This window comes from Lutra lutra, chromosome 6 (genome assembly GCF_902655055.1).
Source record: "Lutra lutra chromosome 6, mLutLut1.2, whole genome shotgun sequence".
In the NCBI taxonomy this organism is placed as follows: Eukaryota; Metazoa; Chordata; class Mammalia; order Carnivora; family Mustelidae; genus Lutra; species Lutra lutra.
In genome coordinates, this window is record NC_062283.1 from 67,372,113 (window position 1) to 67,389,552 (window position 17,440).

Below are 17,440 nucleotides of genomic sequence, written 5' to 3' on the forward strand. Positions count from 1 at the left end.
CAACTAATACCCCTGGGTTTCTGCCTCTAAGTAATCTTGCTTGTGTATCTCTTCTATTTCTCTGGTAATAGTTTCTATTTCTTTCTCCTTCCATGTAACTTTCATTCGTATGTTTTTTTTAAAGTTTTTATTTAATTCTAGTGAGTTAACACACACTGTAATATTAGTTTCAGGTGTACAATATAGTGATTTAACGGTTCCATACACCACCCTGGGTTCACCACAACAAATACACTCCTTAATCCCAATCATGGCACCCTCCCTTTTGGTAACCTTCAGTTTGTTCTCTAGAGTTGAGTCTGTTTCTTGATTTGTCTTTTGTCTCTCTCTTTCTCTCATTTTTTCCTCTTTGCTTGGTCATTTTGTTTCTTAAACTCGACGTACAAGTGAAATCATACGGTATGTGATTCTCTCAGACTGATGTTAGCATTATACTTTCTAGCTCCACCCATGCCATTGCAAATGGCAAGATTTCATTCTTTTTTATGGCTGAATAATATTTCATTATATATGTGTATGTATACACACATACACCACATTCTTTATCCATTCATCAATCAATGGACACACTGGTTGGTTCCATAATTTGCCTACTGTAAATAATGCTGCAATAAACATAGGGATGCATGTCTCTCTGAATTAGTGTTCTTGCATTCTTTGGGTAAATACCCAGTGGTGCAACAGCTGGGTCATCGTTTCCTTTGTATTTTAACAAGGGCAAAATATTTCCCTATTTTTAAAAAATTAACATATATTATTTGCTTCAGGGGTACAGGTCTGTGAATCATCAGTCCTATACAATTCACAGCACTCACCATAGCACATACCCTCCCCAATGTCCAATCACCCAGCTACCTATCCCTGCCACCCCCCACACCCTCCAGGAACCCTCAGTTTGTTTCCTGAGATTAAGAGTCTCTTATCGTTTGTCTCCCTCCTGGGTATCTTAAACAACTCCATGTCAAGAAATGCCTGACTCCATTTCTCTTCTAATCACCACTACTTACTGGTTTTTAATGTCTCCCCTAAATCCTGACCTGAATGACTTCTGTCTCTTGCCCTTGTTTCCTGGTTGTTAAGTCCCTCTTTAATGACCTGTCATAGGCTTTGGTTTCACACCATGGCATACTAACTTCTTCCAGGTTTCCTGATGATATTCTGATAGCCATAGGCAACAATTTCCTCAGTCCTCACACCTCCTGGCTCCTATTCCCTTACCTCTTTCAGACCCTGTATGCAGCTTTCTCCTTTCTTTAAGTTTCCTAACTCACTGGATTCTTTTTCTCTCTCCCACAACCCCAATTACAATCCTTAGCAACCCCTTGTTCTTCTGTGTTCATTCCCTTATCCACTTTCAGGCCCTTAATCACTGCTTCTAGATTAATGATTCCAAACTAGACCGATATTTATAATTTTCTATAGGACTATCTATAATAAACCTAAAATTTAGCTCATCAGAAACTGAAAATAGTTTCAGTTTTTCTTCCCACTCTTTCCATGCCATCAGCCATATCTTCTTCCCTCAGTTCCCCAGTTTTTCAACTTTGCATTCTTTCTTCAGCCAACTCTAATCAACTATTAAATCCTACTATTATTTTAAAACATTTTTCTCCAATTTATCTCTCTTCCTCCATTCCACTGGCCACTACCCACAAAACTCTCTCTCTGAAAAAAAGGGATAAGCAGGAATTGGTAAGTCAAATCACTACTTTACATGCAAAAGGAAAAACATACCCATTTTAACACAATGACAAGACATTTTACAGAGCTGGGGCACCTGGGTGGCTCAGTGGGTTAAACCTTGCCTTCAGCTCAGGTCATGATCTCAGGGTCCTGGGATCGAGCCCCACATCGGGCTCTCTGCTCAGCGGGGAGCCTGCTTCCCCCTCTCTCTGCCTGCCTCTCTGCCTACTTGTGATCTCTCTGTCAAATAAATAATAAAATCTTTTAAAAAAATAATTAGCATAATTTATCCTCCCTGTCTTCACTTTAAAAAATAAACATTAGCTATGTCTCTTGCTCTCTAAAGCTTTAGCAATATTATAGAATGTTATAGAATTTGTTATATTTATGCTTCTGGACTTTTTAGCCATAAGCTGCCAGGGGCGAGACACATGCTTATCAGTTCTTTAGCATGTTCCTACAGTCACAGTGGTCTTTTAATAAAGTACTGGCCTGGCTGACTGACTAGTTTCTCAGCTGGTCCTATATTACACATAAGCAACCACTTCTGAAGGTGTGATCTATATCCATGACAGCAGGCAATACAATAAGATTCCAGCTTTAATCAGCCATGATTATGAAATATTTAAGACTCTGCACACAGGAGTGCCTCAGAAGCAGACACAGGTATGAGGAATAAATGCCAGCCCACCTGGTGGCAGAACAGGCAATAGGAGACTGTCTCTTCAGATAGATGAGCAAGCAGGAAAACGGATAACATGACTTGTCTTGGAAGCAAGCAGCACTATGAGGCAGTAAAAACCCATCAGCATACATCATCCTATCACTGCTAGTGTCATTCCCAGCCTCTATTAGCCTCGCTGCATCAGCGCAAGTCCCAGACACTTTATCCTGTTTATAATTGCTGATGAGCAGTAATAAGGCCTCCATGCCTCAGCTCCGTCCGTTCCACTTCGGTACCCACCTATTAGGTAATAACTTTTATTTACAGCCTTGCTTGATGCGCTGTTCTATTAGTACAGCCAGGAACTGAGTAGGGCGGAAAAAAAGTCTCCTTAATGGGCAGTATCATTGCAAGGCTCGGCTGATTTATAATGCAGCTCTGTGGCTGCTCTATCATACTCCTTCTGGTAAGACTGCTTAAGGAAAGCTGTGTTTCTAACATGCTGCCCTCTGTCAGGCACCTACCTATGTGCTATGGAGCAGCACCTGAAACAACCCCAAATCCAGAAGTTCCAAAGACGTAGAGGGGTAATTAAATTCCCTCGATATTCTTTTCAAATAGTGTGTTGGCTCAGGCATTTTGTCCCAGTGGAGCAATAGAACAGCTAATATAAGTTCAAGGTTTTTCTCCTTGGTAAGAGTGCAAGCTATGATAAAATAAAATAAATGACCACAAATGCAAAAACAAACAAACCCACAACCTGCCCCCCAACACACACACCAGCTGTAACTGCATTCAAGGATGTAAGCAAACTGAGTCTGCACAAAACATGTGCACCACAAGCGGCTCAGCACCAAAGTCTAGCCTCCTCATGTATGCACATCCAAAACAGCAGCGGGTCTCATCACACTTCCTTTTAATACTGGAGAGTATTTTTATCCATCGAGCGCAAAAATGCCTCCTGACAAGACTGGCACCCTGGCTTGGTCGTCACTTAGATCAGCCTTTTTTCAAAGAAGATACTGCTTCTTATGAACAAGACTCAAACAAGTCCTTTAAAACAAGCCTCTGGCTTCAAGTTCAGCAAACATACACATTATATGTCTAGCTGTCCTATAATGCAACCACATCAATTGGTGGCAACCACTCTCATTTACAGGTAACCTCTCCCCAATCCTTTCTGAAATCTACACATCATGTGAGGTGCTTTTGAAAATCATCTATTATCTACATATTGGCTATCAAATCACATCAAAGCATCTCTTTATACAGTGCCTCATCACCTCATTCTATTCTTTAATATAAGCAACAAGTCAGGCAGGTGAACGTCTTTACAGAAAATAAAAGCCAACACAAGAAGAAGCATTTAGCAGATTATTTCCTTTCTCCAGTTGCCCACCTACTTGCCAAAAACCATACAGTATCAGTAAACAGCCATTAAAGGCATACCATGGTAACCTGTGGCTTGTTTTCTACAGTAAAACACAGGAAGGCAGACCTTTTAGATTACAGAAATGTTTGCAATCTTGCCAAATATTTGTTATCCATTTTGTCCCTTGCCCCAGGAATCCAATGAACTCTTTTAGGACCCAAGATGAGTGCACAAGGTAAAACATTTTTTTAATCCTTTTTTCTTCACCATGACAGATTTACTGTTTTGATCTTTCTTCAATGGTTACATTAAATGCTAATAAAAAATGAAAGGTTTATATCTTCCCTAATAGTCTCCTGATGGGAACTTGCGTATTACATAAGTAGGTCAAATTTCTAATTTTCTGTCTTAAATGCTGATACTGCAGACCCGAGGGAAAAGCTATACCTGAAGGACCAAGGAGAAAGAATGAAACAGAGAACTGAATTACACTTGAACTCATACCCAAAGTCTCGTCTCTCTAAAGCAAAAAGCATCCCTTACAGAAGGGTCATGTAACAGTATGCAATATTGACCCATACAGCCGGTTGAGAAGTTTCCATGAATATTGATTGACTCTACCAGGAGATAAAACACACAACTGTAAGTATTTCTCAGATGTACAGGGCCACCTCTGATTTAACACTACCACCCTTTTGCTTCTGAATCAATTTAAAAGATCTTATATAAACCTCCTGGTAATATAAGCAACCATGAAACATTTCCCCTTAACTGGCTTCTGAACATGGATGTGGAAAGTGTTCAGTACATCAATCTTCTCCTAACTCCCAGGTGAAAGGGGGTTTCTTCTCTGGTCTTTGTAAGAACAGCCAATAACATAAGCAGCTTGTCTAAAAGAAGAGAATCAAGAAAACGTTGGCGGGGGGGTGGGGGGGGAGATGGGGGGGCGGACAATGAGCAATATAAATGTATCTAGTTCATGTCACTGTTCATCATACTAAAAGAAAAATAGATAACTCCAAAGGATTAATATGAGCTTTTGAAAGAAAAGGAAAAGGAACAGAAAGGGGAAAAAAATAAAAAAGAAAAAATTTAAAAGCAAGGGATATACAGTTAAAAGGAATTAACATCCTTATAAGAGTGGAACTGATGACACCTTCTGGAAAAACCTGCCTTGATGTTTAATGGGACAGTTTCTAGTCCCATCTGCTTTCATCTCAGGCAATACTACAGCTCACTTATGGCCCCACAAATGGTTATTTTACTTGCTATTTTCCTAATTATAATCACTATTTTTAACATACACACAGCATTTAAAAACCATAATTTTTCAATCGTATCAGAGAAAATATTATTTACGCAACATACTTGCAGGAAAAAGAGTAAAAGTAGATATAGATATGGTAAACCAAAAGGCTATTGACAGTATCATCAAGTCTGTAAACTTGTATGTCTTTTTCCTTATTTTAACTTCTGAAATAAAGGGACTGACTACAGGGGTGCCTGGGTGGTTCAGCTGGTTCAGCAGTTGACCGGCTCAGGTCATGATCCCTAGGGTTCTGGGATGGAGCCATGAATCAGGCTCCCTGCTTAGCAGGGAGTCTGCTTCTCCCTCTTCCTCTGCTGCTTCCCCTGCCTGTGTTCTCTCTCAAATAAATAAGTACAGTCTTTTTTTTTTTTAAAGGGACTATTAAAATGAAAAAACAAAAAACAAAAAAACAAAGGCACATAAGAGTGGTGAACTAGGAAAGGCACAATTTCCTTTTTTCATACGCTAAAAAGTCTTCATATATTCAAGGTAGGGCCTAGAGCAAAGAATTGTTTAAAGCCCCTCTTTGAAGAAGTAGGGTCCTTGAGTTAGTCACTGTTCAAGGATCCTAGTGGAAACACATTTTTCTCCAGAAACATTTCAGACAAGACATGGTTCTGTCCATTACAGCTTACAATTTAAGGTTCATCAACAGCAAGCGCCAATAAATGAAACACAAAACAACTTATTTCTTTTGCTGTAACTCTCTGTAAAAAAAAAAAAAAAAAAAAAAAAAAAAAAAAAAAGTCTTATGAAGAAAAAGTCAGGTCTTTAAACAAGAAATCCTATGAAAATGGAACAAACTTCCTTCCTGTCCCATAAGGCACTTTAAACACAAAAATAGGACCTCATATATTCACCTGAACATCCAAATTATCTTCAAAATACAGTTATCTGATGGAGGTGACCATAGCTTGGATTACATTCTGGCTTAAGGAGTAACTTGATAAAAAAGATGAAGGACAAAAGGGAATCTTCTGGCAGTCTGTTGCCAAGGAAAGTGAACTTTTTCTTTCACAATATACTCATTCTTGGCAGGAATGTTGTGAGAATTAACAAGGGAACATGTGCAAAACATTCTGAGCTTTTGGAAGAAATGAAACCTCTCTCTAGTAATCTGAAAGTATGAAATGCTTTAACTCTCACATTCTAACCAAAGGCAACCTGAGACTTGGTGGCACTTCTCAACTCTTTGCTGACTGTAGATACCCTGAAGCTCGACAAAGCCACACACAGCTTCACTTCATTTTTCTCTGCTTAAATACCACAATGATCACAGTGCGTTCTCCACCCACCCCCCACCTAAAGATTACAAAGAGTTTATATGTTAATAGTGCTATGTGGCTAAAAGCCAGCATCTAAAGAAAAGCCCTTCTCACCTAGCTCACAAATACAAACTGATCTTTCATTTGCCATTACTGCTCCTTTCTGCAATCTGCTTATTAGACTCACAGTTCTCACAAAGCAGTTTCTTAAAAAGAGTTCCCACTCTCATTTTGATGGTTACAGACCAACCACTCTAAAGCTCTGTCCACCTCTCTAAATTATAATACCCTCTAACCAAAAAGTAGTCACTTGAAAAACAGAGACATAATCAACCATTCAGGCCTTAATGTATAAAGGCCACGTACTAATGTGTCTAATGCTAATCTTCGTATCTAATTGTCAAAGTACTAAGTACTTTGTACTAAAGTACAAAGAAATGACCTATTCGAGGTCAATTTTCTGAGTGTACATGCATTTCTAAAATACTTGACTACATACCTTTAATATTATATATATTTCTCTGTGTACTTGCTGGTTTTAAACTATGTGCATAGACTAATATATAATTATGAAATAAGTTTGGAAAACAGAAATTTTAAAAGGCTGAGATGAAGAGCTTTTATTATTTTCTCCTCATACCTCAGAGACTATTATTATATGCCCTTCTTCAGAGATCACTCATTTAAAGAACCACTTGAGGGGCACCTGGGTGGCTCAGTGGGTTAAAGCCTCTGCCTTAGGCTTGGGTCATGATCCCAGGGTCCTGGGATGGAGCCCAGCATTAGGCTCTCTGCTCAGCAGGGAGCCTGCTTCCTCCTGTCTCTCTCTCTCTGCCTGATTCTCTGCCTACCTGTGATCTCTGTCAAATAAATAAATAAATAAAAATCTTAAAAAAGAACAACCACTTGATTCTAGCCTAAGTATCCTTTTTCTAATATAACATCATCATCATCATCATCATCATTATTATCTTTAGAGATGGAGGTCATGGGGGAGTAGAGGAGAATCTTAAGCAGTAGAGAGAAATCTTAAGCAGACTTCACATCCAGCATGGAGCCCAACATGGGACTTGATCTCACAACCCTGAGATCCTAACCTGAGCCAAAATCAAGAATCAGACACTTAACCAAGTGAACCATCACCCAGGTGCCCCTATAATGTCATTATTATGCTAGGAGCTGCTTTAGGTCCAAACTTGTATGGACAGATTGGCTAGGAAGAGTTGGTATAGTCTAATACAGAGGGTCTCACTCTACAGCTCATAAGAAATAACATGTGGTTGTAAGGTAATTATTTACTACTGATCACCTACACCTGAAGCCCACATCTGAGAGATCTATAGGAGAACTAAAGATATTCTTTAGTTTCGGTACCCACTATGGCAGAAGAACCAGGGCATGTGTTAGAAGCACTGCGTCCTACTCTTGAAGACTAGACAATAAAGAAAAGAATACAAGATACTCCAGCCACACAACAGTAGTAACTGGTGGTGATTCCACCCCCCCCCCCAAAAAAATGCCCAGAATCCCCACAATGGGCAACCTTCTCATTCCAGGACAGAAAGATGGGAAGAAACAAAGACAGTCAACCTGTGATTCTCAAAGCAAATCACTTAATTTATCTCTGAAAGTGATGAAGCTCTGTCCTCTGAAGTCAGGACCCTTCTGTGTAAGGCAGAAGCCATTTGGTTAGTTTAACAAGCCTGAGGGGACACAGGCAGGCTTTCGAAAAGAAGTATCACACTAGGAAATCTCAACTTTCCTTCAGGCTTTTTGGGAGTGACCTGCACAGTGCATTAATTTCCTTCCAAGCCAGAAAGTCTCAATCTCTTTTTAGTTAAGAGGTATTATATTCACCTAAAAGGAGGCCTGGGAATGTGTGATTAAGAACTCAATGCCTCCCTCATCATGTGCCTTCTACCCTCAGTTCCTGATATAGTACTGACATACAACAAAAAATGTGATCAACAGTATCAATTAATGAAACTAGATTCCATTCTGTTAAAAATAACTTCTACTCTTCTTTCTGCCTAAGATACATATTAATGTGATACCAACACCATCAACACCACACAGAATCTTTAGTGATTATAGTATGGTAGCAGGTCCCATTATTGAAGATTATGTGAGCTTTATATCTATTATTTCTCAAATCAAACCTATGAGAAAGAGTTTTCATCCCATTTTTCAGATGAAGAACACATTTTGAGATGTTAACTTATTTACCCCAAATCACATTTTGTTAAGTGGCTAACCTAGGATCTGACATCAGATCTGTTTCTAGAACTCAACATTTTTAGAACCACTTCACAATATGCAATGTTTCAAAATCCCGTTTTTCTTTCTCCATATTTCACCAATGATATGTTTTTCCACTGACTGGCTGGGAGTATAAGTGATTACAGTAAAATGTGATAAGCAGTAACATTATGTGGTGGGAAACAACACAGGCTTTAGCATCTGAGAGATCTGTGTCCAACAAAGTGATGGTGACCAGAGGGGAGGTGGGTGGTGGTATGGGTGAAATAGATGATTAGGATTAAGATAATACTTAGCAGGATGAGCACTGAGTAATACAGAGAAATGCTGAATTGCTATACTGTATACCTGAAACAAATATAACATTGTATGTTACCTATACTGGAAATTAAATTTAGAAACAATAAAAGAATAAAAGATCTGTTTTCAACTCCTGACTCTATTACTTACTAGCAATATTACCACCCCAGAAAAACTTAACTTTCTGAATGCCCATTTTTGTCATCTATAAAAGAGGAATAATTTTCTTGCAGAACCATTCTGAAGATTAAGGGAACATGTATATAAAACATATTGAATGGTGCCTGGTAATTTAGTAAGCATGCAGTAAATGCTGTGATTATTTTTAGATAAATGAAATTGTATGGGAGCAGAGAGAGGGAAGAGATCTGCCTAGAAACTGAAGAGATCTGCCTAGAAAAAAAAGCACATGATATTCAGGAAGGTTCCTACTAATATCAGTGTCTACGCTGAGCACATGAGTCTCCTTTCTAAATCTCTCAGATGACCCAATGTACTTGAAGCCCATTCCTTGACTACCTCAACATGTTAGTAGTGCCAATGGTACACTCTACTCTGAGAACCAAGACTGGAAGAAAGGAATGAAGAAAGACTAAAGTACACTGGTGCATGTTAAGTGTTGGGCCTGAAATCAAAGGGCTCTGAGTGTTTTCAAGCTTCTGGCTAGAGTGGGTATAGGAAGCTGGCTCTCTAACTTCCCACTGATCAGTCAGGATGGCCTTACCCAAGGGCACAGCTTTCTTTTATCTCAACCAGAACTACCCAGGAGAGCTCAGGTACTGGGCACAGGAAGGATGAGACCATACTAGTACAATCTCATGTACTCCCCGCCCTGCCTCAAAATTGGTAGAGAAGAGTAAAACTAAATTCCTTAGAGTTCAATGCCTGGACGTTACTCTGAAACCATGCAAGGACAGGCCCTGTTTCAGGTTTATCATCAAAACTAGGAGCATTTAAAGGGACTGAGGCTTCAGTTTAACTTTGTACACAGAAAGAGTTTGTGTTATTTCTTCTGGGGAGTTAAAAGGACTTTTTAAGTTATGGAAAAGACTCTCTAACTGTGACCTCTGAAAAAAAACAATATAATTACTTTGACTCTTCCAAATAAAATTTTTAAGATATTTTAAATAGCAGGCAGCATTACTAGAAAAGGCAAATAGTGTTTAAAATAAACTAAGCTACAGACTAAGGGAGCAATGGGCATTACAACTGCTCTTTAGAAAGCTACAATATTCATGACTTCATGTTTAATAAAAATGTCACAGATGCACAGAAGTGTGTTTGGGATTCCATGCACCTAAAAAGAATGATTTCAGCATATCCCTCAGCTTTAAGATGAATGGGAGAAAATAATTTTCTAAAACTATTAGGATACTTTAATTGTCAAGTTAAAACACTATCTGTACTACAAAATTTCTTTAACCCTTCAGCTCCACTATTTAAATAATGTTTTTGTAGTAGGTCCAAGACTTAGACAAATTACACACATGCCAGAAACTAGGCAATTATCTGTATTTTCTGTATGTTTCATGTCTTAACAAGATTCTTCAAACATGAAGAAGTAGATAAATTTTAATGTCCATCTTCTTGGTTCTAGCGGCCAGCATTAACTCAACTTGACCTCAAAGAGCACAACTCTGACCCCTGTTCATTCTACCTCACTCCCAATACTTAGCACGTAATACACCACTTGACAACTGATGGAAGAAATTAGAGAGTATCCTAGAAAGACACCATGTTAAAACCAGTAGCTAATTTCTATGAGGAATCCAGATAAGAATGAATCCAGATAAGAATGATGTACGTACCTGTACCACAGGATCTTTTGGTTGGTGTGATTAACGAGACATGAGCTGTGTCTGTGCATGGCCCACCTAGAAACAGAAAGGCAGGGATGTCAGTCAGGACATATCTTCTACATGCCCAAAGTTGCTATCTTGGATAAAGAGAAACTGAAAACAAAGCAGGGATCAACCTGAAAATATGCATGAAGAGGAGCAGTGGGAAAGATGGGAGGTGGCTGGTGGTGGTGGTAATGGAAGGTTAATTCTAAGGACCCTATTTCAGTTCAGCTATTTAGACCATAGGTCCATATTCTTTCTATATCATAGCATGCTTTTCATAAAAAACAATGGAGTTTCAAAATGTTCAGAAGTTGAGGATAAAATTTTAATTAGAATTCCAATCCACATAAGAGGAAACTACCAGGTAAGTTTAGGGAGATGAGTTTTTCCACAGAGCCAAAGCAGGAGCACTCCCTCTGAAGTTGATCTCAGCGGTCATCCCACCTTTGAATTTATTGCAAAACTAGCCTTATTTAAAGAGGGGAAACTCCCTAAGGAACAAAACACTGTTTTATAAAAAACTAAGGATCATTTTAATATATAAAGAGAATTACTGAACAAGGAAGAATATCTAGCTTAATTATAAGAATATGATAGGAAGAGAGGCCTCTTATGGAATCTTTGTGAGCCCAGATATCTGGTAGATAAGCATAAGTCAAGAGTATGCAAGAGATACAGTCAGTTACTGGGTGAGGGCTTGAAAAGCAGTAATTTCACTCTCCAGAATCAGGACCACCAACAAATTCTTAAGTTGATACTGATATATACTCCAACCGTCCCATGTTGGGGACCATGCCCTACCTTCTGAAATAGGAAGCTGCTGTATAAACATGAATACCAATGTTTCTCGCATGCCCTATGAGGGCCAGTGATGATGATCGTAAAGGAATAAAACACACAAGCAAATGTTATAGTATTTTGAAAAGGTTCCTCAGGTGATGATGACTGCAAAGGGAAACATGATTTCTTGGCATACTTGTATGCCAACTATGACAAGACTTCTTATCACAGAAGTTACCCATTAAAAAGAAAAAAGAACAAAGAGCTCTGAGCCTTATTCTTAGATTTTATGCCACCAATATCCATGGGTTTTGGGACCCAGAGATCCCACCTAAGAAGTTCATTAGTCCACTTTATCCTACACCAAGGCTGTAACAGCAACGAACTTTAGTGGGTTTAAGACACAGAGGGGGAAAAAGGAAAAGGAAGGAAAAACCGAGTTGAGTGTATTGTTACTGTCAAAGAGTACTTAGAAAATCCTACTGTGTGCCACCACATGGGATAGTCTCATGCTCAGGGAGCTTATAATCCTTTTAGGAAGGCAAGATTTGTGTACATAAATAAAGAACAATACATGACAGTAATAAAGAGTTAAATGTGAAATGACTAAGTGCCAAAGAATATGGAACAAACAATAAATGCTAAATGTAATCAGGAAGAACAATACTTAATGTCGGCCAGCATCTCCTGGAAATACTTCTCAAAAATTTGAAAATGAGGAAAAAATTTTCTTGAGGCAAGAATAAAATAAGATAAAATAAGATAAATAAAATAAAATAAGAAAAAAGTTAGGAAGGCCATAGAGAGCAAGGTGTTTCAGTTGAAAATTTTTTCCACAAACATCACAGTCACTAGAGAAAGCTTAACATACTGAAATTCCAGAGTCCAAATGGACAACTGTGACATTAAAAATAGGCAACATGATGCTGGGGGGAGGGGGGTTGAGGGAGGGTATGTGCTATGGTGAGTACTGTGAAGTGTGTAAACCTGGCGATTCACAGACCTGTACCCCTGGGGATAAAAATACATTATATGTTTATTAAAAAATAATAAATTTAAAAAATTTTTTAAAAAGGCAACATGAAGTGACAATGAACTGTAGGAAAATTTGACACAAATTCCATATCTATTAAGAACTCTCTGGATAATGGCTTCTACAGCTACATAAAAACACTTTGGCTTTTGCCTCCATGTGAGGTTTGTGATTTGGGTTTTTGTTGTTGTTAACTGAAGCATTCTTATTTCTAGGGAATTACAGGCTGTTATAAAGACTTAATTTAAAGTTGTGCAACTACCTCCTACTTGCTGAGTAATCCGGGATAAGTTTAACAAAAAAGCAAGGATAGTAAATTGCCTATAAGCCACAGTGTTGATGAGATAGTCTGTACAAAAAGACTTCCCAAAGTATAAAGCTTTATATTATGTGACACTTTATCATCAGATTTTATGTTCCCAGGAGCCAAGACCCACCTTGTCATCTATTCTTGGGTTATGACTATGTGAACAGTGGGCAATTAATAGTGTTTGTTAAGTAACCACTAACAAGCTGCTTAATGAAATCAGGAGAGTAATGTGTCTTTTTAAAAAAATCTTTTTTTTTTTTTAAATTGAGGTATTACAAGGGGTGCCTCGCTGGCTCAGTTGGTAGAGCATGTAACTCTTGATCTTGGGTTCATGAGTTCAATCCCTGCATTGGGAGTGGTTTACTTGATTTAAAAAAAAAAAGAAAAGTTCAAGAGGTATTACAGAAAGCATGAAATACTACAATGAAGTGCACAAATCTTAAATAGACACACTGAAGGGTTTTAACATATATGTATTTGTGTAACAACCATCAGATAAAAATATTAGAACATCTCCAGAATCTAGAAAGGTCAAAGGGGCATTTTCAAAATAGAGATTCCCAGACCCAGACTCTGGAAATTTTGATGCAATAGGTGGGGGTGGGCAAAGAACTGATTTTAGCGCACATTTTAAAAACATCTGAACACAATGTAAATATTAACAGCCCAATCAGTTCCAATTTCTGATAACATTTTCTTTAACTCCAAGCTCACTATCTGGCCAATATCACTGAGTACCCACAACATTGTGAGCTGCAAGGAGCACAAGATTCCATAACTATCAGAATACATTTTTAAAAGGACATAAAATAATTCATCCAGTAAAATTATGAGAGAAGGGAGGAATTGGTCAAATCAAAGCCCCTAAAGAAATTTAGCTGGGATGCATGAATTAACACTACCATATTTACAAATGTAAAATCTTTACCTCAATCTGTGGCTTCAGAGTTGATCATTTTTAAAATTCCTAATGAATGAATTTCTGTAGGTTTTGGCAAATACGCAAATAACTTTAAGGCTACTTTGCACATCTCAATATGCATCATCATGAAAGTGTTCTCCAGAGAGCTTGTTAAACTAACAACCCAATCCAATGTATTCACTACATTATAGAAAAGTACAAATGGAACCACAGTTGAGCCAAAACAAATTGACAGCATGAGTAACTAGCAGTGATAATATATCCTAGCTTTGATAACTGGACAATATTATAAATAGAAAGCTTGGAATTAAGTTTGGTCTGGAAGACTATAACCTATGAAACTCTTTAAAATCCAGAATGGATGCATATGAGCACTGCACATATATTCTACACTAATTGTGCTGTCATACAAAATTCCTATACTCCCAAATAAAAATAGTTATCACAGCAGATTATATCTACTTCTACACAATCATAGATCTTCCTCAACTTATTGGGTTATGTCCCAATAAAGCCATCATAAGTTGAAAATTGTAAGGTGGAAATGCATTTAATACACCTAACCTACTAAATATTATAGTTAGCATAGCTTATCTTAAGTGTGCTCAGAACACCTCCATTAACCTCCAGTTGGGCAAAATCATCGAACACAAAGCCTAAAGTCTTGAATACCTTATGTTATTTATTGAACAATGTACTGAAGGTGAAAAACAGAAGGGTTGTGTGGGTATAGAATGGTTCTAAGTGTATGGCTGTTTACCCTTGTGAAGGTGAAGCTAACTGGGAGCTGTTCTCCCTGCTGCTGCCCAGCACCATGAGAGGGTATCATACCATATACCATTAGCCTGGGGAAAGATCCAAATTCAAAGTTCGCCCAAGAAAAGATTCAGATTCAAAGTTCAAATATGGTTTCCACTGAATGCATATGGCTTTCACACCATCCTAAAGTCTAAAAATCTTAAATTGAACCACTGTTAGGTCAGGGATCATCTATAATTCCAAATCAATTCTGTTAAAATGAAAACAGAAAATTAAGGACCACTCAAGGGGAACCTTTTCAAGTTTTTGTCTACAACAATAAAAATACAACATGGGTGCCTTGTGGATATAGCAAACAAAATAATTTTGAGAGTTAATATAAGAGTCAAAGTCAGGGCACTTGCTCTATCAAGGAATGGACTTGGCTTTTCTTTACTGAGCTTTCTAATGCCTGAGGGTAGCAAATGGTCCAATAAGTCACTGTAAACCCTGCTCTAATTTTGGCCCTTCTTCCTCTTTGCAAACAGGAGGGTAGACAGAGCTAATAGCTGAAGAGCAAGGTGAGGAAGCCTCTTCATAATTGCATTCTAAAAATGAATGTGATGAATGTGTATGTGCATGTGTTTTACGTGTTCAGTGTGATCACAGTTCAGAAAAGAAATATATTTCTAAGCACAGAATTATTTACACCATTACCCTGTAGTGTATGGTAGTGGCAAGTGAGTTTGGAAAATAAGTTCTGGATTTTTAAGTATTAAAAAAAAAAAAACCCCACAGTTAAAATTCCTTGTTTAATGAAAGGCTCTCTGGGGATTCTGAACCAAATGATATTAAGATTAACCAAACGAAACTAACTTTTAGGCAATTACTATAAGTTCTCTTTGCTTTCTTTTGCTATAGTGTATTAAATATCTTTTTTCCAATTTCTTCATTATCTGTAGATATTTAATGACAGATTATCATTTTGCATTTGATGTTATATTCAAGGACTTCTTCCTAAGTTTCAACAATTTAGAGCCTGAAATTTACAAGTAAATAATGTCTGTGGTAGTTTGTGGTTTGTGACCAGAAGTCAGAATACGCTATTCTGTCTTCTAGGGATGTTTCTATTCTTGTATTAAAGGTGTCATACATAATGTAGCACTATGGATTGCATTTGCAATTCCATGTGAGAGGCATGAAATATAATTCTTCAGCTGTATTCCCAACAAGAAATCTTTATAGCATTTCTAAAAGTATAGTGCATTTTCTTGGAGAAACAGTACTAATTTCAGGCCTGTACAGTTGAAGACAGGGGCCAAATCTGCATACTAACTTCACTATAACCTGCAAATCCAGAAAGACTGAACAAAGGTATCCATTAACTACCGAACACTCATATTTCAAGCTGAAGTGGCAGAATTCTCAAATTTTCTGTCAGCCTCCTATGGAGTTAACGGTCAAAAAAACCTCGGAGCCTACCCATGTAGTAGTCAGTCCCACAGACTGGTTGAAGACTACAACTCAAGGAGGAAGCAGAGAACACAATCCTGGAAGCAGCTGTGTTTAGGATGGCAATCATCTTAGGCACTCCAAATCTAAGGCTAAGTAAATACAGAAAAACAGTATTTCTCCTTAACCTTGAAAATAACAGAGATCAACAATCTACCCAGAAAGGTTTTCTTAAAACAGCTGTGATGACTGGTTATTTTTGGTTCCTAGATCCACAGAGTTCATTGGCTGCAGTTATACCATGCGTTAAAGCACAGCAATTAGGAAAAATGGACTGTCAAGGAGTCAGTCAGCTAAAAACTGCCAGAAGTTCAATAATCAAACAAATATTCTACTATCAGCTCTTTCATGGTAACTGGAAAACATTAATACACAAAAACAGCCATTCCTTTGCAGATTTATAACACTTCACTATTCTTGCTTAATTAACATGACATTTACATAACAGTATCTAATTAATTTCCAACTAAAGGCACTATGGGCTAATTAGAAATGCATCATCCTTTTTATTTTTTATTTTTTTTAAATCTTTTTTTTAATTTTTTTTATTTTTTTTTAAAGATTTTATTTATTTATTTGACAGACAGAGATCACAAGTAGACGGAGAGGCAGGCAGAGAGAGAGAGAGAGGGAAGCAGGCTCCCTGCTGAGCAGAGAGCCCGATGCGGGACTCGATCCCAGGACCCTGAGATCATGACCTGAGCAGAAGGCAGCGGCTTAACCCACTGAGCCACCCAGGCGCCCCTACATCATCCTTTTTAACCAGCTTCAACTCCACTCTCTCATAATCTGCACACTGTTTACCACACAGCATCTCACTTCTCTAGGCTCAGTGTTCAAAACGTGTTTTCTGACAGCAGATTCAAGAGGTACAATTCTCCTCCCTCTCAAGAGATTTATAAAACCTTATCAAGAGTTTTCTGATGAAGCAACTTAAAACCAAAACAAAATATGGGGTTCCTGGGTGGCTCAGTGGGTTAAACCTCTGCCTTTGGCTCAGGTCATGCATGATCTCAGGGGTCCTGGCATTGAGCCTGCATCGGGCTCTCTGCTCAGCAGGGAGCCAGCTTCTCCCTTCCTCTCTGCCAAATAAATAAAATCTTAAAAAAAAAAAAAAACAACAAAAAAACCAAGTAAACAACAACAACAAAAACCCAAGCCAAAAAAAAAAATACAAAACAAACAAAAAAACCCCCTATGTGATGGAGACAGTAAAATAAACTCTACACTGTCTCCTGATATGGCTATATTAAGAATGTAAAGCTTTTTTTTTTTTTAAGATTTTATTTATTTATTTGACAGAGACAGAGACAGCGAGAGAGTAAACACAAGCAGGGGGAGTGGAAGAGGGAGAAGGAGGCTTTCCACTGAGTGGGGAGCCTGATGTGGGGCTCAATCCCAGGACCCTGGGATCATGACTTGAGCTGAAGGCAGATGTTTAATGATTGA

At 38.0% G+C, this 17,440-nt stretch overlaps 1 protein-coding gene across 3 annotated transcripts in view; it reads right to left on the bottom strand.

The window, feature by feature from the left end:
- The window catches only part of ZFAND3 (zinc finger AN1-type containing 3), a 350,329-nt gene that overhangs the window by 46,994 nt on the left and 285,895 nt on the right, over nucleotides 1–17,440 (bottom strand). For all 3 annotated transcript variants that reach the window (XM_047735018.1, XM_047735019.1, XM_047735016.1), the window contains exon 4: nucleotides 10,661–10,726. In XM_047735018.1, the coding sequence (XP_047590974.1) occupies nucleotides 10,661–10,726 (66 nt within the window). The remainder of the gene's footprint in view (nucleotides 1–10,660; nucleotides 10,727–17,440) is intronic.